Below are 19,091 nucleotides of genomic sequence, written 5' to 3'. Positions count from 1 at the left end.
AGGTTGTTGGTCGACTGCCATGTAACAAGGTCTGTGGAAATATACACAAATCTAAACCTGTTTCTACCAAATGCTTCCAGCCTGACTTTCTATTGCTTACAAACAAGCGCTACGACTATGCTGGACAATCTGATGATGTGTCTGCGTCTGATCACCACCGGTGTTTGGGAAAGTGCAAGATGTGGTGCATTTGCGCCGTATCACAAAAACTGTAACGATACCAACAGATGGAATATTAATTTGTCCCAGAAGTCAAAGTAGTTGCGGAAGAATGGCTTCTTGACCTTTTGTGGTGTTGGTTTCCATTGCTACTATGATCTCACTGGGACAACAACCCACTAACCCATTTGATGAACACATCAACATTGGCTGCAAGATTGTCGTAGTCTGTCCTTGTTACCATTGTTGGCAATATGCTGTTGTCATTGTACTTACTGGAGTGGATGTCATTTATCCATGATCTAGTCAGCAAAGTCGGCCACTGCATCCAGAGTAGAGATGGGCAAAACTGTTCTTTTCAGAGATTGGATCAGAACTGTTCACTCCCTGAAATGAACTAGCTCTTTTTCATGACTCACCACTCATTCACAACAGAAAATAAATGGAAGGCACATTGCCCTTTAAACTTGGTTTATTCCAGTACTATACCTGTATTTTGATCTTATTTAATCCTATTTTGAAGTAAAACAGATAATGAGTAAGAATTTTGTATTGTTTATTGAAATTTCCACGGTATGACAAAGTTTTTGATTACTGATTTATTTTGCACTATCGTGGTTTTTTGGGTGATCGAAAAATGTTGCAACTTGAGATTTACATTAACAATATATTTGGCTATAATGTATTAAAATTTCATTAACCTCGTACAAGTACATCGCAAGCCATATATTTTTAAAGTGAACATTTCCTTCCAAAGACGCCTAAAATCGCAAAACCCGTACTACAATAAGAAAAAATATATAAATTTGACTGTAAGACCAAAGTGCTGCATATAGCCTTCCGCAGAATAAAACAAGGAAAATATTGGTGTATCACTTTTGCTATACGTTTATCGGTTCGCTCGTAATTAAAGTGTAAATTCGAGTGACCATAATAAAAAATCCTATAGTAAGAGGAGCCGTCAGGAATCTAATCTGATCAGTTTAAACAAATAAAAATAAAATAAAAACAAATGATGTATACATAACATAATTATGTAATATACATAACGGTATTACTATGAAGAACAATATCCAGTAGAGACGAACTCCGATGCAGAAGTGCTGAGTCAAGCAGGTCGAGCCGCGAGCTGTATTACTGCGCGAGCTAAGACCGCAGAGACCAGAGTGACACCTGAGTTGCTTTGCTCAACGCTCTGGCTAGAGTCGAGAACAGTGGGGTGAGCGTTGAGTGGGCGAGTTCCGAGGGTGGGGGGAGTGGTGAACGGCCACCACTCACCCGCTCGGAGGCAAATCGTCCGTTCTCTTGCGAGCAGGTTGTTGCAAGTAGTTCTTATGTTCTCCGCTAGGAGGCTCTCTGTCCTGTTGCTCGCATCAACTGCCCAGAGGGCAGGACGTGCGACTGAAACGATCGCCGACGGAGTGCTACGCTAAGTTAAGGTGCGCCAGACACTGCACGCGACAGGGGAAGCACAGAGTGGGCACAGCATATGTGAAACACAAAATCCAATGGGGCACTGCACAATGCAGGCAGCCATGGCAGAAGCAGGGTAGAGGCCGGCGCTGGCTGTGTTGTGTGGCGTGCAGTGTGCTCTGAACAGCAGAGGCCCCACTGGTGTGCTCCGACTCTCTCTCTCTCTCTCTCTCTCTCTCTGCTGTGGGAAACGTTTGGAGCTACCGTTCTTTTTTTCTGAATCACTGATTGTTCACTCCTTTGAAAGATTCAACTCTATGAATTAGTTCAGGAGCGGATCCCCCATCTCTAATCTAGAGGCATCTGAACTGACTGATGACAGCTCCATAATGTATGTAGCAAGTTGTCAGGTAGTGTGCCAGTGTCGACCTTGGTTTTTAAGTGCCTGAGACACTAAGATGGCTTCCGATCGCTGATATTATCCTGCATTAAAACTTGCCTGATCTGTTCTTCTTGAGGTAAAGAAACTCTACATATCAATTCTGACTTTAACTTCTTGTAGGAGTTCTTGGTAGATGGGACAGTTATTACATCTTCAATCTCGGCTGTGTATAGAAAGTCTAAATGGTTCAGAACTATTATGAACTTGGTAGAATCTGCAGTAATTCCGGCATAATGAAAATTTACCCGAACCATAGAGCTGGGATATGTGGCCAGAAGAGCGGTAAACATATGACTAGTCTGGAAACAGACAGTACTGTTACATCTGGGATTTCTGTCATAATTCACAAATCCTAATTAACTCATAAATTGAGTTACTCCTTTATCGTACTGCTGGCTACATCATGTCAAAGTCATCAATGTTACAGCCTCTAGATGCTAGCTCTCCTAACATAAAATCACTTAATTGAGTAACTTTATTAATTGATGACAGATAGTACATACTTGCATCACAATGCAAAACTCTAGCAATAGGGGAGCTTGAAGTAAAAACACACTGTCTCTAATCGCTAGAAAATTCTCTGTCATCTCCATAACTATAGCTGGTCAAGGAATGCTGTAACATCACAGAGAACAACTCAAAAAACCATCGCCTCTGACAGGAGGAGCATGAATTCTTTGACAGCTCGCGTGAGCACAGTAGCTAGCTGTCGACAATCTCAGCTGAGGGCATGCGGTTAAATCGTGGCTGTAATTTTAATGATTTCTCGTTACACGTTTTCATTACAAGAGGTTTGATTCATAAACACAACAAACAGTTTCTTCACCAAAGAAAAACATTTGCCCACAATTTCTGAAAACAAAACACACAGTTTGGCTGATGTATGACATCTAATAGTCATAACAATGAACAGAGATAAGAACAATGTGATTGGAAACAATTGGATGTACTATATATATATATATATATATATATATATATATACAAGGGCGGTTCAGAAAGTAACCTCCGATTGGTCACAGTGCGGGTTGTGGGGGGAGTAGCGACGCCATCTGTGCGTTCACGCACTCAACAGGTCAGTCGGCATCAAGCCGTGGTCGAGTGAACGTCGTACCTGCGCTAGTTTAGTTTTTGTGGCAGTTTGAAATGTGTGCTGCAATAGAAAACCCCGCCAAATGTGAAGTGCGTGCTGTCATAAGGTTTTTTACAGCCAAAGGATATTCTGCAGCAGCTATTCATCGTGAGCTTTGTGCCGTGTACGGACCAAGAGTTATGAGTGAAGGAGTTGTCCGTGAATGGGTATGTTTATTTAAAAGTGGACGAGAAAACGTTCATGATGAAGAGGGGAGTGGTAGACCATCATTGGTGACTGACGAACTCGTTCAGACAGTTGATGCAAAAGTTCGTGAAAATCGACGTTTCTCAATGTCGGAGTTGTCTACTGGTTTTCCACAGATTTCTAAGACTCTCTTGTACGAGATAGTGACAGCAAGATTGGGTTACCGTAAGTTCTGTGCACGATGGGTGCCCAAAATTCTTACCGACCACCATAAAACTCAAAGAATGGCCTCTGCATTAGACTTTCTGTCACGTTATGAGGACGAAGGAGAACCATTGTTAAACAGAATCGTGACCGGGGACGAAACCTGGATTAAGTACGTGAACCCTGAGACAAAAGAACAATCAAAGATGTGGGCACATTCAAATTCGCCTACCAAACCAAGAAAAGCCTCGCAAGATTTTTCTGCCAGAAAACTGATGGCAACGGTGTTTTGGGATGCCAAAGGAGTGTTGTTGGTTGAATTCATGGAACGTGGTACGACCATTAATCAAGATATGTACTGTGAAACAATAAAAAAGTTACGACGGGCTATACAGAACAAACGCCGTGGTATGCTGACTTCCGGTATCGTTTTTTTGCACGATAACGCCCGTCCTCACTCTGCTCGCAGAACAACGACCCTTCTTGATTCCTTCAAGTGGGACGTTATCAACCATCCACCTTACAGCCCAGACCTGGCGCCAAGTGATTATCACCTCTTCATGCATTTGAAGAAATGGCTCGGGTCACAGCGGTTTGATGACGACGAAGAGCTCAAAGATGCGGTCACAGGCTGGCTCCAGGCACAAGCGGGTGATTTTTATGCAGAAGGAATTTCAAAGCTTGTGAAGAGATACGATAAGTGCCTCAATCGCTATGGAGACTATGTAGAAAAATAGTGCAAAGATGTAGTTGTAAGATGTATATATTAAAATATTTTTATTTAACTTGGTGTATTTTTTTAAATCAACCGGAGGTTACTTTCTGAACGACCCTCGTATATATATATATATATATATATATATATATATATATATATATATACATATATACGAGCTAGCACACATGTGTGATTTTTATCCCTGAGCAAAATAGTTTCCGTCACTGTCGTCAAAGTGGAGTGCGATCATGACAGCAACTAAACTTTTTTTGAAATCCTATTTTCATAGTTTGTAGATATTAATTTTGCAGAGACGTACGTCATATTTGAGCTCATGAGACATAAAAGAAAATATCATAAAAAGATAGTCGGTACACCCACTTTGGAGTGATAGGCTAATAAATACAAAGTTTTTCAGAATGTTTCTTAAACCTTGACAGTATTGAATTAAAGTTTACCAATATTTTCCAATGAGTGTTGAAAATTTTGATGAACTTTGCATTTTACATGAGATTGTCTGTTCTGACTCGACACAAGCTGTCCCTAGCAATTGGAAATATTATTCGACTAATTTATGCCCATCCTTTAATTTTGGTTAATATGTCCAAATATTACAAATTTTTGTGGAAAAGTGACGTGCTTTCTTCACTTCTACATGAATGGTATGATCGATATCGTATTCGAGTACCGACAAGTGCCCTTAGTTACATGTACATTACGAGATACCGTGGCTGAGGTGAGTCGTATTGCACGCTAGTAGAGTCACGTATGACGTCATTATGACGTATACACGCTGTATAAGACTCCTTAAGAGCTCTAACGCCGTATCGAAGACGACAGAGACAGTGTATCGATTTTCGTGATCGTTCGAAGCTCTAAACTGCGGTAGCCATTTTTGCAGACTTATTAAAAGAACAGCTCATTATAACCTCTCTTGGATTATTGAAAGTAATTCTGGACGCTATTGACGTGTTTATTTTCTATGAAAATATTACCAGCCATCTTTTGGAAAAAAACAGCTCACAATATGCTTCGTAAATGGTAAATTCGGGAGGCAGTGGTTCCCTACGTCATAGTGGCTCAGTCACTCACAAACAGTGCTACATTGAAATTGATCCTATGTTCAGATTGCCTCCAAGTAACAACGTGGTACAAAGCCCACGTTAAACTCAATACAGGTAGGGACTTCTCTTCAGAAACAGTTTCATTTGTCAAAATTAAAGACTGAAATGTCTAACGCCAAAGAATATCCTCCAAATTGTCAACCAATTACAAATATCATTGAAGAACTAGATCAGTGTGTCTGAAGTTGTCTTGGTACTATTAGTTTATTAGTAAGAAATATTGAATATTACCTCCAAACACACTTTCGGAATTTTCAATTTCACCAGGGAGAAAGACTGGTGGTAGTCTGACTAATTTGAAGTGAGTCGTCAAGGAAGTCATGAGTCACATCTAATGCTAAATTTAACTTCTCATTTCGTTTCTGTGTACATGATAGGGGCAGCATTTTTGCTGAAAGTAGGTGACTAAAGTGCTTTTTCCCCAAATACCAGTTCCAAGGGACTGTACTGAGCTGACAATATTTGCAAATGGTCCTTTTTATTAGTAAAGTGCATCGTTTTGTTACCATTACTCACTTGACAATCAACACATTTTAAAATTTTCAGGAGTGTTTCATTGGAGTTACCAAATGCTTATGAATACTGCGTTGGACAACACTATTTTTCAGGAAAATGGGATGAAATATTAAACTATTGGGAATAATAATCTGTGGCATGTTGACACTTTGTCATTAGTCATGACCTGAGCTTTTAGAATTGTGATGAATAATATTAAGAAAACTTAACATTTTACTGATATTTGTGTAACTGGTCGACAATGTCCATCTTTAATTTTAATAACTGAATCATTTCTGAGGGCAATTGTCTACTTGCATTGAGTTTAACATGTATTCTCTTCCACACTACGATCTGGTGACAATTTTCACTTTTAAAAAAGAAATTTATCATCAGTAGTTTTGAACACAGGACTTCTTTCACAATACAACTTTCTTTAACTGAGTGTATCACTGTAATGGTGATACATTGATTCCCAAATTTACCATTTAAATGCGTATTGTGATCTCCTTTTTCCCCAGAAGTTTGCAGGTTAACATTTTCAAAGAAAATAAAGACATCAGTAGTTTCCAGCATTGCAGTGAATATACCAGTTGAGGACATTATGAGCTGCTCAGCGTGCATTAAGGCCAGGGAACTCAATACTAAAGTGGAGAGACTAGTCACATCTTTGCCTAGAAAACCGTGATGGTTTTAGGTGGAGTTGCCATATTGTAACGTGATAATAGTGCTTCTTGTCGTTCTTCTGCTTGTGACGTCAAAGTGAGTCTTTCTGCAACAAACGTGGTCAACAGTTGTGTTGCATACGGATGCAGTAATCTGTGGACAACAGGAAGTGGTATTCACTTCCACCTGCTGCTTTCATTTGCTTTAATATATGATAAAGGAAGCAGTGTACAATAAATTCAAGTCCTGTAAAAAGATATCTAAAAGCTTTTTAGTTTTCCTTAATCGCATCAAGAACTGTTACAGAAATGCGTTATGCAATATGAAGAAAATACTAGACTCCACCTAAACAGCGTCATTTGTAGCTCTCGTTTTACAAAAGACAGCTACATGTTTCGACCAGGAGGTGATAGACAGCTGCTGAAGGATGACGCTAGACCAAGTTTATTTGGTTTTCCAGGCCATTTGCAAGTGAAAATCAATCGGAGAAGGGAACTTTTTCGGAATAAACCATCAATTTCTGAGGTAAAACCATGTATTTAATTACCAAAACCGATACACATTGCTGTTAATGTTTCTTTCTGAGTTTGTAATAGCTCGTAATTGTTGTTGGCGGATTATTTTAATTTTTTTTTTGAGGAATAAATGAGACCCAAACTACAAAAACGTTGTGTTAATCCTACGGCAATCGTGAGAAGTTTGATCAAGTGTTCAGACTGATACCTCTCACAGAATTGTGGCCCTTAGGAAAAAAGTGAGACAATTGTAGGTGAAACTTAAGCGGTGTGAAAAACGTGCAGAAAAAATGGCAGAATTGATTACAGTGCTGAAAAAAAATTGTATACATAACAACCTGAAAAGTGTTCTTCAGGAACGTTTTAGTGGCTTTCCTGCAGATTTATAGTTACCCAACTGAAAAACAGTGGTGCAAAGAAGCAATCCAGGCGATACAGTGAACTAACCAACAATTTGCCCTCATTTTGCATTTCTATTCCCCTAGAGCATATAGATTTGTATGCTCTATGTTTTTTTGCCCCACACCAGTATTCTTCATGGCAGGATGTCATCACCAAATTATGAACCTGGCTATCTATAAGAGGTTTTCGACCACCTAAAACATAATACCAGTGTCTAACGTTATCTTAAAGAGTGTGCACTTATTTTTGATAGTATGTCAATCAGAAAGCATCTTGTATGGAACAACAACAAAAAAGTCTATGCAGGCTTTGTTGTTTTGGACTACATTGTGAGTCACTAACTATTGCCACCTAGAATAACTCTGGAAGTATGACAGTAGCTGAAACGTTTGTGGGACAGACGTTGCATGGGGCAATGGGGGCCATACTATGACGTTGGTTTTTTGTCGCTAGTTAGGGTCGCATCAGAGATATGAATGTCAACTTTGATTCTTTTTTTTTTAATGGGGTGTTATAGTTTGATACTTGTTTTCTGATAGTGGCTATAAAGACGAGTCCAATGACGTGTAACAGTAAGGTGTTGGAAGGTCAATGAAGGTCAAAAAGGCTGCATGAACGTCCATTTACAGAATTGTTCGAAGTGATGACCACTCAACACAGTGCTGCAATCTCCTTATCATGCATTGAGTGGTATTCCTTATCACTTCAGCACTTACCAAAGCACATGCTCTGACAATTGTCTGTTGTATATTGTGCAAATAGTAAATATTCTCCGAATATGGCGTATCCATCTAACATGCAATTGACACATAAACACCATTCGACAGTTTCGCTATACAACACTAATAGGAACGATAAGACTTTACTGCTTGCTCAATGTACAGATTGAATAACATCAGGGAGAGGCTACAACCCTGTCTCACTCCCTTCCCAACCATTGCTTCCCTTTCATGTCCCTCGACTCTTATAACTGCCATTTGGCTTCTGTACAAATTGTAAATAGCCTTTCGCTCCCTGTATTTTACCCCTGCCACCTTCAGAATTTGAAAGAGAGTATTCCAGTCAACATTGTCAAAAGCTTTCTCTAAGTCTACAAATGCTAGAAACGTGGGTTTACCTTTCCTTAATCTATTTTCTAAAATAAGTCGTAGGGCCAGTATTGCCTCATGTGTTCCAATATTTCTACGTAATCCAAACTGATTTTCCCAGAGGTCGGCTTCTACCAGTTTCTCCATTTGTCTGTAAATAATTCAGGTTAGTATTTTGCAGCTGTGACTTATTAAACTGATAGTTCGGTAATTTTCACATCTGTCAACACCTGCTTTCTTTGGGATTGGAATTATTATATTCTTCTTTAAGTCTGAGGGTATTTCGCCTGTCTCGCCTTGCTCGCCAGATGGTAGAGTTTTGTCAGGACTGGCTCTTCCAAGGCAGTTAATAATTCTAATGGAATGTTGTCTACTCCTGGGGCTTTGTTTCGACTTAGGTCTTTCAGTGCTCTGTCAAACTCTTCACGCAGTTTCATATCTCCCATTTATTCTTCATCTACATACTCTTCCATTTCCATAATATTGTCCTCAAGTACATCGCCCTTGTATAGACCCTCTGCATACTCCTTCCACCTTTCTGCTTTCCCCTCTTTGCTTAGAACTGGGTTTCCACCAGAGCTCTTGATATTCATACAAGTGTTTCTCTTTTCTCCAAAAGTCTCTTTAATTTTCCTGTAGGCAATGTCTGTCTTACCCCTAGTGATATGCAGCTCTACATCCTTACATTTGTCCTCTAGCCATCCCTGCTTAGCCATTTTGCACTTCCTGTCGATCTCATTTTTGAGACATTCGTATTCCTTTGTGCCTGCTTCATTTACTGCATTTTTATATTTTCTCCTTTCATTAATTAAATTGAATATTTCTTCTGTTACCCAAGGATTTCTACTAGCCCTCGTCTTTTTACCTACTTGATCCTCTGCTGCTTTCACTACTTCATCCCTCAAAGCTACCCATTCTTCTTCTACTGTATTTCTTTCCCCCTTCCTGTCAATTGTTCCTTTATGCTCTCCCTGAAACTCTGTACAACCTCTGGTTTAGTCAGTTTATCCAGATCCCATCTCCTTAAATTCCTGCCTGTTTGCAGTTTCTTCAGTCTTAATCTACAGTTCATAACAAATAGATTGTGGTCAGAGTCCCCATTTGCCCCTGGAAATGTCTTACAATTTAAAACCTGGTTCCTAAATCTCTGTCTTACCATTATATAATCTATCTGATACCTTTTAGTATCTCCAGGGTTCTTCCATGTATACAACCTTCTTTCATGATTCTTAAACCAAGTGTTAGCTATGATTATGTTGTGCTCTGTGCAAAATTCTACCAGGCGGCTTCCTCTTTCATTTCTTGGCCCCAATCCATATTCACCTACTACGTTTCCTACTCTCCCTTTTCCTCTACTCGAATTCCAGTCACCCATGACTATTAAATTTTCGTCTCCCTTCACTATCTGAATAATTTCATTTACCTCATCATACATTTCATCAATTTCTTCGTCATCTGCAGAGCTAGTTGGCATATAAACTTGTACTACTGTAGTGGGCATGGGCTTCGTATCTATCTTGGCCACAATAATGCGTTCACTATGCTGTTTGTAGTAGCAATTTTTAGTGACACCCTGTAGATGCAGAAGAACTGGCTACTGATGCTTTAGATATTCAGATAGATAGTGTCATATCCAAATTTAAGTGCCCAATTACACGTTTCTTTGTGAATAAACTGTCATCAGATGTAATGACTGAAATTGTGAGAGTTTGTACCTTGAAACTGTTTTCTGTGGGTTTTCTTAGGGAGGCAGTGACATGTTGACTGCCGTCAACATTCAGACACTGAAAAATCTTGAGTGCTCACTGAATCTGGAAAATTTTGCCCCTTACTTCAAGCATCCTGCCAATGACAGTAATATTCATGCAATTCCTGATTCATGTCATATGCTGAAATTCGTAATACTTTGGCTGAAAAGACAATTATTAACTGTGAAGCTGGGGATGTGAAGTGGGATTTTATTTTGGACCTAACATTATCTCCAAGAGTGCAAATCTTTAAAATCTGCCAGTTCACTCTCTGGAATTTCTGTAATAAGAAAATGAATGTCTCTTTAGCAGCCCAGACAGTAAACTCCAGTGTTGCTGATGCCACCGAATTCCTAGAGAGTTCCTGGCACTTAGATTTTCAGAATGCCCCTGCCACTGTATAATTAATCCATATTATTGATAAACTGTTTGATGTGTGCAACTCTAGGAATGTTCACGCTGAGGGCTTTAAACGACCATTGAGAGCTGAAAACGTAAATTATTGGACTGAATTTCTTTGTCATGCAGAAAACTTCCTTCAGACATTAAGAATTTGTTGTGTGTGCATTAGTACATCCATGAAAAACATTTGTGCTATAGTTTTTGATGTGCATACATGGTGTTAGAAACTTCTCCCAGGAGTTTCTGTTTTGGGGTACTGAACCTCTAAGTATTTTTTTTAATATATAAACTCTCACAAAATCATCTAGAACTCTTTTTTTCTTTGCATCAGATCTAGGTTCAGTTGGAACAATAATCCCACGATATTACAGTTTCTGAGAACAATGTTGCTCGAGAACAATGTTACTGCAAGTGACAAGAGTAATGTAGATGGCATTGAGAAAATGAGATCTTTCAGTGTTCATGTATTCATGTACCATAAGAAGCAAAGTGACAAGGTCACTGATGATGGTGAAGATACTGTTTACTTTGAGGCTCTTGATTCAGCACTAGTCAGTGAATACCAGGGTAATATTATTTATTATATATCAAGATATATTGTGAAGAAAATTATGCAAATGTTAAGATGTGCTGAGTGCAAAGAACTTATTACTGAAACTTCCTGGCAGATTAAAAATTTGTGCCAGACTGAGAATCGAACTTGGGACCTTTGCCTTTCACAGGCAAGTGCTCTGCCATCTGAGCTACCCAAGCACGACTCACGCCCCTTCCTCACAGCTTCACATCTGCCAGTTCCATGACTTCCTACAATGGCTAAGGCAGCTACACACCGTGGACTCTGACATCATGGTCAGTTTCGATGCGGTGTCGCTCTTCACGCGAGTGTCACTCTCTGATTCACTCAATATCATTGGAGAGAAGTTCGATGGTGCCCTGCTCGACCTGTTCAAGCATGTACTGATCTCAACATATTTTCTTTACAGGGGTCAATTTTATGAGCAAATGGAAGGAGTGGCAATGGGCAGCCCTTTATCACCAGTGCTCACCAGTGGTAGCCAACCTTTTCATGGAAAGGTACGAAGAGGAGAGACTTGCATCAGCCACTTACCAACCCAAGTGCTTTCTTAGGTATGTCGATGACACATTTGTCATTTGGCTCCATGGCAGGGAGAAGCTAGATGACTTTTTGGAACATGTAAATTGATGTTGAGAGTTGGCAATACTCTCCTAGGATGCAAAGGTTGGCTACAGCGCACATACACAAGCTCTGGAATCTAAGATATTGTTGTCGCACCTCACAGCACACGGATTAACTAGTGGCAGTTTTGAAGCCAGGGTAGGAGCCCGCCTGCTGTGGTGCGCACGTGTGTTGGGCGAGGGGTCATTGCTGAGCTGCCACACTGCCATGTCCACCAGCAGCGACACAGGATTTGGTATTTAGTTGATATTTTTTATAATTTGCAGCGCACTTATTAATTTAAAGAAAAGGGTTTGTGTATGTGCGTAGCAGCACACGGTAATTTTGATAATGATAGGAGTTGAATTCTTAAGGGGAAACCATTGTTAGATTAAATATTGATTTTTTCATTGATTTCTTTTGTAATTGTCTTGGAATTGTTTCACTATGTATTCAATTGAGAAATATTTCAGTCTGTCTCAAGAGTTTGATTAATTTGTAATATTGCTTTAATGCCGTGGAGGCAGATTTACAAACGAAGATATTGTTCAAAGAGCTTCTAGCGTTTTGTTAATTGAATGAGAAAGAATCGCTTGCAGAATGTAGTTTTTTTGTTTGGGTTGTCATTTATTGAGTTTAGATTTGACCAAACCCTTTCTCTTGAATTGTATGTTGTTGTAGTAAGCAGCAGCAGCCGCAGCAACAGCAGGAGCCACCATACAGAACATGCATTGCACTCAGCATGAATAATAGGTTTTTTGTGTTTTTGTTAAATAATGGAATGCAGCAGATCAAGCAGTGGCAGCAGAAAGACCAAGGTAGTTATTTGTTGTGCACAGGACCAATAAAAAAAATAAAGTTTTGGCGATCTCTATAATAGTAAAGTTAACAAGACTACAAGCTTGTGATTTTCAGTAGAAAACACGAGATAATAAGATAGAGCTCGCAACTTCCAACGCCACCCAAGTATAAAATTTACTATAAATGTAGAGAAGGATGAACAGCACCCATTCCTGGATGTCCTGGTCAAGAGGAAGGCAGATGGCACTCTGGGGCACAGTGTGTATCATAAACCCACCCACACTGACTTATACCTTTAAGCCAGTAGCTGCCACCACCTGGCACAGAAGAACGGAGTCTTGAAAACATTAGTTCACAGGGGTCAGGCTCTGTCGGATATGGAAAGTCTGGCCACAGAGATAGAAGATCTACAGCTGGTGTTCAGCAGAAATGGATACTCCTCCACAGACATCCAAAGGGCACTTTGTGCAACCAGCCAACCACAGAGTACTGAAGAGGAGCCAGAGGAGGCGAAGAAGGTGGCACACCTGCCATAAGCTGGACCTGCTTCTGCAAAGATCAGCAGAATTCTTTCAAAATATGATATAAAGAGTATCTTCTGTCCACCCTCCAACGTTGGGACAATGCTAGGGAGTGTAAAGGATGTACTGGGGCTACGTAAACCAGGCATTTACAACATCCTGTGCCAGTGTGGAAAGTCATACATTGGCCAGACAACCAGGACAGTGGATGTCAGGTGCAAAGAACACCAGACGCATCCCAGACTCGGACAGGCAACCAAATCTGCCATAGAGGAGCACTGTCTGGAGCTCGGTCACTCAATGGTCTACAACAACACTAAAATTGTGACACAGATGCCAAGATTTTGGGACAGTGTCATAAAGGAGGCCATCGAGATCAAGGTCACAGACAACCTAATAAACCGAGACAGCGATTACCAGCTTAGCTCGGCGTGGACTCCGGCTCTGGAGCTTATCAGAGCCCAAGAAAAGGACCGAAGAAACTCTTCAAGAAGTAGTAACACTGCAGGAGCAGCGCCAGGCAGGCGCTGACCGCAAACGCAACTCCCAACGGGCCTCTGACTGACGCCACGACGGCAGATGATGGACGAGCCGGGCACGGACGACAGTCGGAGCACCAAGGAAGTCCCAACGCCTCAGGAGCAGCGCACGGCGGGCGCGGACCGTGAACGGAACGCCCAACGCGGGATGGGTCTCAGAGAGCTGCCACAACCACAGAAGGTGGACGCGGCGGGCGCGGACGTCTGTGGGAGCACCAGGGAAGGACCAAAACCTCAGGAACAGCACCAGGCGGGCGCGGACCGTGAATGGAGCGCCCGACACAGGACGGGCCTCAGAGAGAGTTGCCCCAGATGGCGACCAAGTCGGGCGTGGACGTCCGAGGGAGCACTGGGGAAGAGACTACACCCTACAAGCAGCGCTAGGCGGGCGCAGACCGCGAACGGAGAGCTCGACGCGAGACGTGCCTCAGACAGCTGCCACAACTTCAGATGGTGGATGAGGCGGGCGCGGACGTCCGTCGGAGCACCAGGGAAGTGCTAACACCTCAGGAGCAGTGCAAAGTGGGCGCGGACCACGAACGGAACGCCAAACGCGGGTCCGGCCCCAGACAGCTGCCACGACCACAGATGGTGGACGAGGCGGGCGCGGACGTCCGTGGGAGCACGAGGGAAGGGCCAAAACCTCAGGAGCAGCACCAGGCGGGCGCGGACGGCCAACGGAACGCCCGACACAGGATGGGCCTCAGAGAGCTGCCACAGATGGCGACCAAGTTGGGCGCGGGCGTCCGAGGGAGCACTGAGGAAGAGACAACACCTTACAAGAAGCGCCAGGCGGGCGCGGACCTCAAACAGGACGCCCAGCGCCCTCTGGGCATAAATAGTGGACAAAATCCTCCAATACGGCAGTCTCAGGTAGCACCTGAAGAAGGCAACGAGTTACGTGGACGAAATATTGTGCCAGAGCGACACAAACATCCGGCAGTAGACTCGATTATTCCACATGTCAATAATGCAATGGTTTAGCAGTTTTGTTGCCTAATGATGTGTACAGAACTTTTCTTGTCATGTGTAGAGAGAAATGCACTTTGTGTCACATGTTATTGTGTGAGAGTTAGCAACATATATGATGAAGTAACTATAACAAGATATTTTTCATTTCAATGTTTTGGTCGTTTTATATCGCTACATAGTTCCATCATTCAGGAAATAACATGCGAAAAATGAAAGCAAAAAATCTTTTGCACAGAGGTAAGATTTTTCAGAAGGATAATTCGTCAGCACTCAGCTACTTTAGCTGCAATACGGGAATTACGTATGTAAATACTGCAAAATAATTGCGAAATTGTCCTAGCAAGGAAGGTACAGAGCAATAGCTAAGGGCCAACTATAAACTAAACACACACTGCGTCATATAGTACACATAAACTGTAATAGAATTTTTTCCATGCAGCAGAACAATTCGACACCTTGCCCAGCTTAAATTGGTGATTGTGGGGTTACGTACCACGGCTTTGCTTCGTGTAGTAGTCTTTCCAGTTGAGTACTGAACTCACTGGTAAGATTCATCCCTGTGGCTGCACTCCTTTCAAAGATATACATTGGGTGAAGCACCTTCATGAAGCCATACTGGATGTCGTCATGCTCGTATTTTGTGTGATTTATATTATAACCAATTTATAACGTATGTCCTGTAGCCCGCATCTCGTGGTCGTGCGGTAGCGTTCTCGCTTCCCACGCCCGGGTTCCCGGGTTCGATTCCCGGCGGGGTCAGGGATTTTCTCTACCTCGTGATGGCTGGGTGTTGTGTGCTGTCCTTAGGTTAATTAGGTTTAAGTAGTTCTAAGTTCTAGGGGACTTCTGACCACAGCAGTTGAGTCCCATAGTGCTCAGAGCCATTTTTTTTGTCCTGTAAATCAATGCTGTTTTAAAAGACCAACAGATTGAGGATCTCTCGAAAAGGTACAATTTAGTTTGATGCTAACTGTCCAATAATGAGTTATCGGCGTTTAAAGCTTTTAGTAGGCGTATGACACAGGACACAGTTATTTGACACACATCATCACAGTGGTGTAGTGGGTAACGACATCAATAGTGGCTCAGGAAGTGGAGACACAAATCCAATAATTTTTGGTTCCCATCCTGCCATATACAAAAAAATGTTATTATTGATCTTCACGTTTCTGACAGCTTCTGCGACTTGTCAATAATTTACAAATTAAGCATGAAACACTGAAATGCTAGTGAAAGTGTGTGACTGAATTGCAATTATGGTTCTACATCAGCTGTAGAATATTTCGGATTAAATGATAATTTGTGCCGGACCAGGAACGAAACCACATTTCCCTTTTGTCGTGAGCGCCAAATCCACGTTCGAGTCCTGGTCAAGCACAAATTTTCATTTCTTTTGAAATATTCTACGGCTGATGTGGAACTGAAGTCACAATTTGCGGTTTCATTCGTAACTATATGCTGCCGTTGATCGCCAGTGCAGTCTCTCAGCCACTGCACTGCAGCAATGGTTTGTTCTTAATGTCAGAACATCCGCGGAATTAATGACTGGGTAGCGAAGGGTTATTTTTTTTAATTGTGAGTTATTTCATCATAAATTACGAGAGACTAAAAATCGGAAGTATGCCTGGAACTGGGCTGAAATCGGAAAGCGGTCAGATGACGTCTCTCGCTCGTTAATTTTGAGAGCCATATAGGGGGTCATCATATTTCGATTCTTTCCGTATGATAACAGTACATTTTAACATTAACACACAATGAAGATTTATCACTCTAGGTGCGATTTATTGTAAGTAAATGTCAGTTAATGACACATAGTCTGTAATAGTGTACTATAGTTAGTGTGAACATTTATAAAACATCTTTTAATACATATTAACTAAGATCCCGTGATTAGAGATATACTGTTGTTGTGCAAAAGGAAGTAGGTTTAAATCTAGATACATGTCTGTTTTTTTGTTTTAAACATCCGCGTTTGTAATTCGTTCTAGGAGTTTCTTATTCGTATAACAGAAGTATGTTTATCAATATTTGATGTTATTTGTTTATAAGCCAGTGCTTCCTCGATAATGAGATCTTTCCATTTGGTGACCTCGGCCTGATTAAAAAACAAATATGAAATTGCTGCGAATGATACAACCAACTATGATACATTCCTTCTTGCCACGCATATGTCACAATTTCCAAGGATGCGGTGAGATAGGAGGAATCTAAGTGTACAGCTTAAATTGTTGCGAGTGGAACGAGAAGCAATGATACGTATTCTTGCCTCTCACAAATATTTGGTCCTGAGATGTGTGCTCTTCGTATATTCAACGGCAAAGATATCATATAATGAAATGCAGCGATGAAATGGGAAGATTGGTTTCTTTGACATAAACAATCTTGTGTACGAGAGATAGTGCAAAAGAAATGAAAATTAGGGAAAGGATATTACCAAGAGTTGCATCTGACTTGGGAGCTTTCTTATTTGTTCTTTTCATTATTCCAGTGACGTACTGTTTCGAGTTATTCATTGTCTTGCCTGCTCTACATTCCGTGTGGTCATTTTGGTATACACTACATTTCATTTGTGCTACGTATGTAATGGTAAACGTGGCAAGCAATTTTGTTGCTGTTGTTGTTGTGGACACTAGTCTGCAGAATATTGTAACAGCATCCTCACAACCAGAGAATTGGCGATACTGCACCGAGTGTGAAACCGTTGCTCCTCCAAGATCATGGCACTGTGATACATGTAAAACATGCATTTTGAAGCGCGACCATCACTGTATGTTTACTGGTTGTTGTGTCGGTCATTACAATTATACACTCCTGGAAATTCAAATAAGAACACCGTGAATTCATTGTCCCGGGAAGGGGCTAGTACAGTGTATATCCACCTTTCGCAGCAATGCAGGCTGCTATTCTCCCATGGAGACGATCGTAGAGATGCTGGAGGTAGTCCTGTGGAACGGCTTGCCATGCCATTTCCACCTGGCGCCTCAGTTGGACCAGCGTTCGTGCTGGACATGCAGACGGCGTGAGACGACGCTTCATCCAATCCGAAACATGCTCAGTGGGGGACAGATCCGGAGATCTTGCTGGCCAGGGTAGTTGACTTACACCTTCTAGAGCACGTTGGGTGGCACGGGATACATGCGGACGTGCATTGTCCTGTTGGAACAGCAAGTTCCCTTGCCGGTCTAGGAATGGTAGAACGATGGGTTCGATGATGGTTTGGATGTACCGTGCACTATTCAGTGTCCCCTCGACGATCACCAGTGGTGTACGGCCAGTGTAGGAGATCGCTCCCCACACCATGATGCCGGGTGTTGGCCCTGTGTGCCTCTGTCGCGGCATGCTACCAGTGTTAAAGACTGCGATGGAGCTCCGTATGCCACGGCAAACTGGCTGACACTGACGGCGGCGGTGCACAAATGCTGCACAGCTAGCGCCATTCGACGGCCAACACCGCGGTTCCTGGTGTGTCCGCTGTGCCGTGTGTGTGATCATTGCTTGTACAGCCCTCTCGCAGTGTCCGGAGCAAGTATGGTGGGTCTGACACCCCGGTGTCAATGTGTTCTTTTTTCCATTTCCAGGAGTGTAGATATTTTTATATGTTTCTTTTGTACGTGTTCATTGGTACATTTTATTCCACTTATCTTAACTGCTTTTACATATGGAAAAACTTTGAACATTTCTCTCTGTTAGGTATAACAAAGTTTATATTTCCAATGGCAATGCTTGTTTTAGGCGTAGACGCTACTGAAAAACAAGTATGCTTATTAATATTTATAATTAATTTCGTTGGTGCAATATTTACATTGGTTTTGTTGGTTCACCACACCAGCTTAGTGTGCAAGGGAATGGTAACACATGAAAAGGGCAAAAATATCACATACTATGATAGTGGTCTGAAAAAAAACTTATCTCAGACTTTTGGAAAGAGGTGGCATATATCTTGGTTATTTCCATTTGTAGCGTCAGAATTGCCAAATGATGGAACAGACTGGAATGATTTGCAGAAAACTGATTGATGGAAATCTATCACGTTCCTACTGGCATAATTCTCAAGGGAAGGAGTTCATGAATGTGTACAGTGTCTGTACATTGTGGTTCACTGTTTGTTTGTTTTCTTCTATAAACCATCAAAAATTTGTTTAAAACAGATGGAGTTGTATATATGTATTATGAGAAGCAACTGTAAAATATATCATTTACATTAACTATCTATGGATCTGTTTGTCAGTTGGGCAAACAAGAGAATTTATACACGAGGAGAGACCAAGTGTCACAAGATTAACAGTTAACTATTTCTGAACTTGAGAAAAATTAGTTGACTTCTTCACCATGTCAGAATATTTTAGGCCTACCAGAAATTAGCATGGATTGAAGCTAATCTTTCAGTAAGACTTTATGATAAAAGATCTTCCGGTGGTTTTGCAGA

At 41.5% G+C, this 19,091-nt stretch overlaps 1 protein-coding gene across 1 annotated transcript; it reads left to right on the top strand.

The window, feature by feature from the left end:
* The first annotated feature begins 17,023 nt into the window (after positions 1 to 17,023).
* LOC124613602 (probable palmitoyltransferase ZDHHC24) lies at positions 17,024 to 18,871 on the top strand. Its single transcript, XM_047142317.1, has 2 exons — positions 17,024 to 17,464; positions 18,244 to 18,871. Exons 1-2 carry the CDS (start codon positions 17,075 to 17,077, stop codon positions 18,679 to 18,681), a joined length of 828 nt encoding a protein of 275 aa, XP_046998273.1. The 5' UTR covers positions 17,024 to 17,074; the 3' UTR covers positions 18,682 to 18,871.
* The last annotated feature ends 220 nt before the right edge of the window (positions 18,872 to 19,091 follow it).

Source organism: Schistocerca americana, chromosome 4, assembly GCF_021461395.2.
Source record: "Schistocerca americana isolate TAMUIC-IGC-003095 chromosome 4, iqSchAmer2.1, whole genome shotgun sequence".
NCBI classification, from domain to species: Eukaryota; Metazoa; Arthropoda; class Insecta; order Orthoptera; family Acrididae; genus Schistocerca; species Schistocerca americana.
Note: the sequence above shows the minus strand (reverse complement) of the source record. Positions and strands in the feature narration are given on the sequence as shown.